Here is a 9,206-nt window from a genome sequence, read left to right as displayed (position 1 = left end):
GACTGCTCCTGCCTTGTGTGAACCGAGTTTGTGAACGCAATGACCCCGTCGAATGAGCGAAGCCTGAAGAACAGGAGAGGAAAAAAAACGTGCGAGCGAAAAACTTCTGCACAGCATATCAAAGCATAACTCTTGTACCCTTTTACTTGGCCCAAGTCAAATTAGAAAAGCATAAAAGGGCTTGAAAAATAAGGATCACACATGTTTCGAATATGCTGAATTTTAATTGATAATAAATTGTGCTTTTGTAGACCCCAGACTACGCATTGAAGTGGTTCAAGGTGTTTTCTTTTTAATGGACATAAAATCAGAGGAGAAGAAAAATAATTGATAGCATTCGAGGCTGTTTTGAGGGGTTCTGGTTTGATAGTTGAACTACTTTCCTCAACTGAACTGTAGGTTGCACCTGTGATCACTCTAAAGTTCACCAGTTGGACTCGATCCAAGCTACATGAGCGGGACAGTAGAGTGCCCATGTGTACCATGGCAGCCATTAAAAAAGTAGAAGTTTCCTTTAAGTAGCAGTGTGTGGTTGAGAGAGACCTGAATCCAGAGGTTCCTGAGCTTCCTAGAATGTTGCACTGTGTACCTGAAGTTTACGGGTTCTCAAACGTTTTCAATCTGAAAAGATGTTGGTTGTTGGGTAAGATGAAGTCCAGAACTTTCGAGAGACTTTCTTCCTCACATTTTCTATCGTCAATTAAACTATTTTTCTGGAGACAATCTAAAACTCCCCCAAGGACCCTTGTTGGTCCCCGGGCCCATGGTTGAGTACCACTGGTTTAGAGGAAATGGACCATAATGTACTAAATGAACATCATGCTGGATTGAAGAAGACTTGAAACTAGAGATTGAGACCATAAACTCATGTTTACAATGTTTACTGAGATAATACATCAAGAGAGAAGTAGGACCATTTTCTCATAGACTTCTATACAACCAGAGAGGAGTCGCCCCCTGGTGGCCAGCAGAGAGAAGTAGGACCATTTTCTCATAGACTTCTATACAACCAGAGAGGAGTCGCCCCCTGGTGGCCAGCAGAGAGAAGTAGGACCATTTTCTCATAGACTTCTATACAACCAGAGAGGAGTCGCCCCCTGGTGGCCAGCAGAGAGAAGTAGGACCATTTTCTCATAGACTTCTATACAACCAGAGAGGAGTCGCCCCCAGGTGGCCAGCAGAGAGAAGTAGGACCATTTTCTCATAGACTTCTATACAACCAGAGAGGAGTCGCCCCCTGGTGGCCAGCAGAGAGAAGGATGACCATTTTCTCATAGACTTCTATACAACCAGAGAGGAGTCGCCCCCTGGTGGCCAGCAGAGAGAAGTAGGACCATTTTCTCATAGACTTCTATACAATTAGACTGATGGCCATGTTTTTTTAAATCAAGCATATTCTTGCTAGTTCAACATGACCAACTGTAGCTTTAAAGCAGCATTTTTGGATCATGCTAGTTTACTTAGTGTTCAAATCAGCTGTACAAAATCACAAATAAAGCCTTCCAACGTTATTCCAAATTGCCGATGGGAATGAACCGAGCCAACCCATTGACCTCAGAATCTACGCAGGAGCTAAATTCTCAAACACATAACTGTTTACGGGAAAACGAGACGTGTGTGATTTTATTAAATGGATAAACAGTGTTCTTTGAAAAGTGATAAAATGTCTGTTGGTAGGTTTGTGTTGTTGATATGAACCTTGTTTATATTGCTTTCTGATGTGATCCAAGGTGCTGCAGATCTAATATTTCCCTGCCCCAGAGTCTAAAACAGCTGCTGAAGTGCAGGTCTGAGCTCCCCGGTGGTTTTGCCAGTAAAGGAACAGCGTACATGGGCCGAAGTCCCGCCTCCCTCGCCGCTCTGGATGGGAGAAACAGAATCTCATCTGGGAAGTGGAACACCCTCGTCGAAGCCCACCAAGGCCTGTTCCCAGTAACCCAGAGACGCCTGCTGGCACGGCATGAAACACATAACTGCCGTATGGGATTGGATCTGAGGTTTACAGCTTGGGCTTCTTACCCAATTAGACTGGATCACGGAGGCAAAGCAAAATAGTGTGAGGCTTTTACAATGCCACAGGGTCTTTAGAATGGATGGGTTCTGTTTTGGGGTTTTGAGGATGGGGGGGGGGCTGGGGATATGTTATTCCCTGGTCTCTTTTATCACTGCCTGTCAGAGCAACCACACAGGTACACAAAGACCTCTATCAGGTCCAGAGGCAGCGAAACCAAACTAAAAATGAACTGAATTTGGTCGTGGACCTTGTCCTATAAAGCATTCAGTGCCTGTTATGATAATATAATTCAATAGTACATAGAACAAAGATCAATAGGAGAATGATGAAAAATCCAAAATCTTTATTTTCTTTGCAAAATTATACAAAATGCCACTTCATTTAAGAGAAAGTACAAAAACAAGATAAAAAAAAGCTTACATGATAATAAATAGCCAAAAAAGTAAAAGAAAGTATACAAAAAGTATGACTGAAAAATGTGGTGGTTAATAAAATATATTACAACTCATTCATTTGGATGAACCAAATTGTCGTACTGTGCAGTACTCCGCACACGTATATGAAAGTATTTATACAACGTGAAAACTGAGAAATAACATGAAGCAAGGAGCCGGATCAGATATCAAAAAGGTTTTACAGCTGGCAAATACAACTATCAAAAGATTTGTAAATTATGTACATAACAATACTTTTGTGCTTCAACTCAAAAGTCTGCAACCTTCATTTCTGCTGGAGGCGAGAGAGGGCACGAGGGAAGACTGAGTCTGGGAATTAAGGCAACAAGGCGGTCGTGATGGATGTCTCTTGAGTTCACGTACATGGTATTTCAATCAACAACACCGATGTCATAACAGAACAGCTCTGCTGCAAACAGATGTCATGTGACCAGGTTCTCCTCATTGGGAGCTCAAAGACAGAAAGAAATCCATTAAATGTTGCAAGAATGGTTCAAAAACATTACTGTGATAAATGTTCGGCCGGGAGCAGCCCGGTGCTTCATGCACACGTCGATTATTTCCTCTACTGGGGGCTGTTGGTGATCGCTTTGAGAATGTCACACGTGTTCTTGCTGATGACCTCTCTCAGCTTCCGTACGCGGCGAGGGCTGGACGTTCCAACGTAGCTCTCCGGCTGAAGCACGGCCATGCCGTCGCTGACGTTGCCCATGATGATGACCTGCCCCTCGGCGGCGGCGCCCGTGATGTTCGGGCACGGGCAATTCCAGTCCATGTTGAGGAAGGTGACCTCGAGGGGCTCCTTGCCGAAGAAGCGCAGCCCCATCTTCTCGTCCTTCAGGATCTCCTCCACGGTCACGAGGGCGTGGCCCGAGTCCTTCTCCTCCGTGAGCCCCGTCATGCGGCCCAGGACCACGAAGTCGCTCCGGCAGAAGCTCGTCACTATCTTGCCCCGCGGCTTGCAGGCCTTGCAGTGGTGGTTCTTCGGGTAGGGGCACATCTCCTCGCAGGCTTCTCTCGATTCAAAGTTGTTGTCGTTGCCCTCGCAGCCTCCGTAGATGAAGGACTGACACTGCTGCAGGGTGCTGCTGTAGGCCCAGCGGGGCTCGTAGGCCTTACAGGGACCCTGCAGGCCGGGGAGCCCGCAGGGGCCCGAAAGCTCGGGACCGCAGCACTGCATGCACTCCTCGTACGCGTCGAACACCTTCCCGGGCTGGTTGTTGTTGTTGTCGGTGTGGCAGTGGGTGAAGGAGAAGCAGTTGTTGGTCTTGGGCTCGTAGTACCAGCTGACCTTCTCCATCTCGCTCCCACAATCCTCAGAGGTATCGGGCGGCTTCACGCACTCTTCGGCCAGGCAGCGGGTGACGTTCTTGGGCACGGGGGTGTCGAGCGGCTCCGTGGGCAGCACCGTGAGCGGGTGGTCGGCCCGTACCGAGCCAGACGGGTTCACCGCCGTGCAGGTGTAGACGCCAGAATCGTGCGGCTGGGCGTTGTAGATGACCAGCTGACCGATGTTGGTGACCACCATGTTCCCTCGCACGTGATTTGGCCTCATGGTGACCCTCTCCGCCCCCTCCGGCTGCTGCTTCTCCCACGTGATCTCTGGCCGCGGGCGACCCGTCACGTCGCACAGGAAGCTGGCCGTGTCGCCCACGTTCACGGTCTGGTGGGTGGGGCTGGCGACCAGGACGGGCGTCTGAGGCTGGGTGGGCGGCGGGACGGTGGCCTGGAGAGGGGCGGTGGTCGGGCGGAGCGTGGTCGCCTGGGGCAGCGAGGGGCTGGTGTTGGGCCAGGTGAGGTGGAAGCGGCAGGTGACGACGGCGAGGGTGATGCCCTTGGAGCACGCCTCCGCGTCCATGTAGCACTTGTTGTAGTAGGTCATGCCGTCGGAGGCGCAGGTGAAGTGCGGCTCCCTCTCGCAGCGGTCCCGGCACTTGCACACCGGCTGGCCGTCCCAGATGTCGCACTCGGAGCCCTGCTGGGTGCACATGAAGCTGGTGCAGGTGGCCTCCTTGGGCATTCCCATGGGGCCTTTCTTCCCGTCCAGATACCGGGCGGCCACACAGCTCCGATTCCCGCACACATTCTGGCAACACTTCTCAAAGGACTCGCACTCCTGCAGGAGGAGAGATTTTCATAACATCAGTACGATTCAAAAGATTAATTGAGCCTCAAAAAATATATAATTTATATGAAACAGAAACTGCATGCAAAAAAAGACTTTACCTGATCAGATTCACACTCCCGTGTACAGGTGCTCATGGCGTCCACCCACAGGTTGGGGTTCATGTCGTTGGGGCAGATTCCCGGGTGTGAATACGTGACATGGGGCAAAACTCCGACCTGGTGCTCCATCCACAGCGTCAAGCACGCCAGGAACCAGATCCACCGAGGAAACAGCATCCACCACATCTCCAGAGCGGAACACAACGCAACAAGTGCTGGAGACTTCTTTCAAAGTTGGAGATTTTGTTTGATCCAAGCAAGTTTAAACGGAACTCCGCGTCTCTGGAGATAAAAAACAAAAACAAAAGTAAACGACGACACAGCTCAGTCGCGCAACACGTGCGTCGGCGGATTTATCCGGTTTGATGCTGATTTTATACCGCGAAGCTCCGCATCCATCACCGTCAGCGTGACTTGACGAGTCGCTCCAACATGACAGCCATGACTCGCTCCCGAGAGAAGTTGGAAGACGCGTTTTAAAAGTCAGTGGTGAGCGTCGGGGCTGGGGCTGGCGGGGTACCTGCCTGTTAAAGGGATTGCTGGTAACCCCGTTTAACCCTTTGCGGGCTCCAGCGGCGCACCGTGCGCCAAGACGCGCGGAGAGGAGACGCTGCTGCGCACTTTAACAACTAAACATGCACGAAGGAAAAACCGCAATTACTTTTCGTGGCGTTTAGAAATGAAGCTGCAATAAATATGTTAATCAACATATTGAGACATAAATACAAAGAATAGAAACTCATATTTTAAATCGATATATAAAATGGTCATCGTTTCCTTCACATTTCTGAAGATAATTTCAACACGTTTGTTAATTTGATTAAAAAAACCTTTCAGTAGTTGCAGGATTATTTTATATAGAAGAGTGTGTGTTTTAAGATCTGCGGAGAAATTCTATTGATTGAAGGAATTTCCCTTCAATGTATTTTAATCAGGAATGAACCAAACTAACTTTGTCTTGTATTTAAATATGTTAGATCTATTTTATTTCACACAATAGGAAACTTATCCCACATCAACTGTATGAAGATGTGCTCAACAAACATTCAGATATTTTATAATGTTTAGTTTATGCATAATACATATAACAATCTGATTATTAATTAAAAAAACAGGAAAAGATCCTCTTTTAATTGTGATCAACAATAATACATTTCTATACAGTAAATGTCTTTCAGGTTTGACAAGATAATATTTGAAATTAGTTGATAAAATAAGCTGCATAAATTCCCCTCAATTTGTTGGCATAAATTAATATAATGTAATTAAATTAAAGTGAGATAGAGAGAAAGCTGAGAGCTGAAACACATTTAAACCCACTTTATAGTCTTTCTTTATGTTTATTCAACTAAAAGGTTTTGATTCATGTGAATTAATCAACTTTTTAAAACCCAGCTCATTATAAATGAGTTATTGCAAATACAAAGACGTTTATGACCCTGATACGCTGCATGTTTATATGTACAGTAAATGTTATATGTAGAGTTTGTACCGTTACAACATGTGACCAGTGATGCGTGACGGCTTCTCCACAACTATTTCCTTCCTTTCACCATCGTGGACTTAAACTTGATAGTATACATACATACTCTATACGCTCTATAAAGCACGTCTTTGTCCACCGGATTATCTGTCAATGTGTGGACTCATGTTAAATCTCAAGCATTAAGGAAACTGAGCTCGACCTCGCTGTAAAAACAGGAAGTGAGACGTTTTAAAACAGGTCTCCCAACAGAAGTTTGGCTTTAAAATAAAAAAAGCAAAGACAATCTTAAATACTTAGTAAATGCTGTCTGTGGGCTCGACGAGGTGAGATGAGGACAGCTTAGAAAACTTTTGGAGATCAGGTGATGTGCTCTACAGTGTGTGTGTGTGTGTGTGTGTGTGTGTGTGTGTGTGTGTGTGTGTGTGTGTGTGTGTGTGTGTGTTTGGCAGAGCGTTTTAATGAATGAGTGTGTGATTGCTCACTCCTTCGATTGGTTTCCTCCAGCGGTTCAGCCGAGGACAAGCCGAGCTATTAGACGTGCCTTCCAGTGCAATAACAGTGGACTCACGCTGAGATTGTTTGTTCTCGATGCAGACGTGATGATTTCCGTGTGAGTGTGTGTTTGTGTGTTTGCATGTCGAGCAAATAAATACAGCCTGTTTCTCTCAGCTTCCAGAGCCGCTGGTCTCAGGCCTGTAAGAGGGATTATAGTCGCTCTATTTCTGCATGTATGATTAGCTATATCAGCTTATTTGAACAGCTCTTTACTGTTTGGTCACTTCCTGTCCTCGTTGACACGAACACAACTTTCCCTTTAGTTGAGTGTAGTGCTGAATCACAGACGGACTACATCCCATCTGGGACCGGAAGGAGTCCACTAACCTGAACCTTGTCAAACCCAGTGAAGATGGATTCATCTCGGGGGCCACAAATACATTAAATGATTGGCTTCATTTTTAATTCTGTAAAACATAAAGAGAGATTACTCTCCTCTGTAACATCCAGAATAAAATCCTCCTCCTCCCCTACGAAACTCAGAGCTCTGACCAAATGCATTGTGGGACACCTTGGTGGTGAGGATGGCTTGTTAGGGCCGGCTCAGGCTCGTCTTGGACCAGCCCTGAGTTAGACTTCCTCAGATACACTGAGCTCCTCCTCTTCCTCTCTGATCTGGATCATTCATGTCCCCCATCCTCCTCTGCTGATCCCCGGAGGTTTCCTGTAAAAGGTGTTTTTTTTTTGTTTTTACCCCATGGAGGTCCGGGGACGGAGGATGTGGTATCTTGTAGAGATTGTAATGTGATTTGAGGTATAAATACACTATATCAGATCAATGCAAGTCACACGGTTCTGGTCCTGGGTCAGCAGGTTCATGAGTCCAGTGTCAAACCAAACAGCTCAGCTGACATTAGACTATTAAACGCATAGTAAAGAGCTTACTGTACCATGCATGGAAAGATCACTGAACGGGGTGCAGGCGGTTCAGGTCCAGGTGTCAGGGGTCGCTGACCTTCACCTGCAATAAAGATGCAAAGACCGAGACCACAAAGAGATGCAAAACTTCAACCAAAAACAACAAAGAGACAAAACTCCACAAACTTCATATTTAGCGTAGAGACAAGAGAGTGGAAACAATCTTCTTAATTACATCTCATTAGGGAAAACTCATTTATACATTCTCCAGAATCTTTCCTTTCAGACATGTTGGCGCTCTAAATACCCAGAAGGCCTTTCAGTCTCAGTCCTGTTCTGGTGCTGCACCAGTCCACCTGGGGGATCAGAGACCGGGTCTGAGTGAAGGGACCGGATCCCTGATTGGATGTGAGCTCCCTCTAGTGGATGACTGGAATAATTACATCCTTATTCAGTGTTTTTACATTATTTTTGTTGTGACAGAAATGCAGAAACACAATTATTTAGAATTAATAAATCATTTGTTGTTGAATTCAATGCATATTCAAACAAATGTAAACAAAATAATGTAAAATTATTTATTTATAAAATGGATTTGCCTGGATTGATTGATGGATGGATGTCATATTATTAGTTCATATTGTTTGGGTTTTTTTTTAGTTTAAAATATGAAATATATTTATTATTATTTAATATATATTTAAAAGGTATATTTTAAATTTCAGCTCGACTTTAAATATCACACCAAGAGAGCACACAGAAGTTGTTTTTCCTTTTTTTTTTTTAATAAAGGCATTACCATAATTCATATGTTGTACAGAATTCAAGTTTTAATAGATTTGGTTCACAAAAGAATCAGATATTTAACTGAGCAAACTTCCCTAGATGAGACAATTCTTTAAAAAGTAGCTTAAATAACAGTACAGTACAAAAATAAGTGGGTTTATCACAAAAGTGTATGTTTTTATGAGGAAAGTACAGTGGCACAGTATTTTTCTTGTAGAAAAAATAAAAAAAGTCCTCCTTTTTTTTTGTTGTTGCTTGATTTTAGACAGCCGATTGGAAAACGATACATTCACTGGCTTTCTTCATCCCACTGGCAGAAGGCACTAAAGAGCAGACTTGGATCCAAAAGCGTTTGCAGCGGTTTTCTTTTTTTCTTATTTAGACGCCAAAGAGACGGCGTTCGGTACGGAACGTAGAAATGTAAAATATCCCGATGTGGGTTCAGACAAACATCACGTCTGTTTGCAACTGCTTATCGATCCAAGTCTGCAAAAAGGAGTTTTTCATTTTAAAACCAGCAGCAAGTGTCTTGAAAAAATACCAAGTGCACATAAAGGGTACTCTTCAGGCTGCCGGGTCGGACCGAGCTCTGGAACGTTTGGGGGCGGCGGCGGCGGCTGCTACTGTACGAGTCCTGCGTCCTTCGCCATGCCGTAGAAGATTCCTCTCTGAGATATGAGGTTTGCAGGAGTGTCGAACTCTGCGATCTGTCCCTTGTCCAACACCAGAACTCTGCAGGGAGACACAGGAGTCATTCTCAGAGCCTGGATACAAATACATACATAAATACATCCACATACATTGTTTAAGGGGAAGTCGCATCATC

General features: G+C 45.2%; 2 protein-coding genes across 4 annotated transcripts in view; both read right to left on the bottom strand.

Moving 5' to 3' along the window:
- Window positions 1-2,723: 2,723 nt before the first annotated feature.
- Window positions 2,724-4,896, bottom strand: LOC311032871 (WAP, Kazal, immunoglobulin, Kunitz and NTR domain-containing protein 2-like). Its single transcript, XM_084039942.1, has 2 exons — window positions 4,696-4,896; window positions 2,724-4,585 (listed from the first exon to the last, which is right to left on the bottom strand). The coding sequence occupies exons 1-2, from the start codon at window positions 4,879-4,881 to the stop codon at window positions 3,035-3,037; spliced, it is 1,737 nt and encodes a 578-aa protein (XP_083896068.1). The 5' UTR covers window positions 4,882-4,896; the 3' UTR covers window positions 2,724-3,034.
- A 3,464-nt stretch (window positions 4,897-8,360) lies between these two features.
- abcc3 (ATP-binding cassette, sub-family C (CFTR/MRP), member 3) overlaps window positions 8,361-9,206 on the bottom strand; it is a 32,642-nt gene continuing 31,796 nt past the window's right edge. For 2 of the 3 annotated variants that reach the window (XM_084040557.1, XM_084040558.1), the window contains exon 31: window positions 8,361-9,112. In XM_084040557.1, coding sequence (XP_083896683.1) covers window positions 9,001-9,112 — 112 coding nt within the window. In that variant the 3' untranslated portion in view covers window positions 8,361-9,000. The remainder of the gene's footprint in view (window positions 9,113-9,206) is intronic. The other variant, XR_014599248.1, reaches the window with a different exon arrangement.

This window comes from Eutrigla gurnardus, assembly GCF_963514095.1.
Source record: "Eutrigla gurnardus genome assembly, chromosome: 22".
In the NCBI taxonomy this organism is placed as follows: domain Eukaryota; kingdom Metazoa; phylum Chordata; class Actinopteri; order Perciformes; family Triglidae; genus Eutrigla; species Eutrigla gurnardus.
The sequence above is the reverse complement of the archived record's forward strand: the minus strand, read 5'-3'. Positions and strand labels throughout refer to the sequence as shown.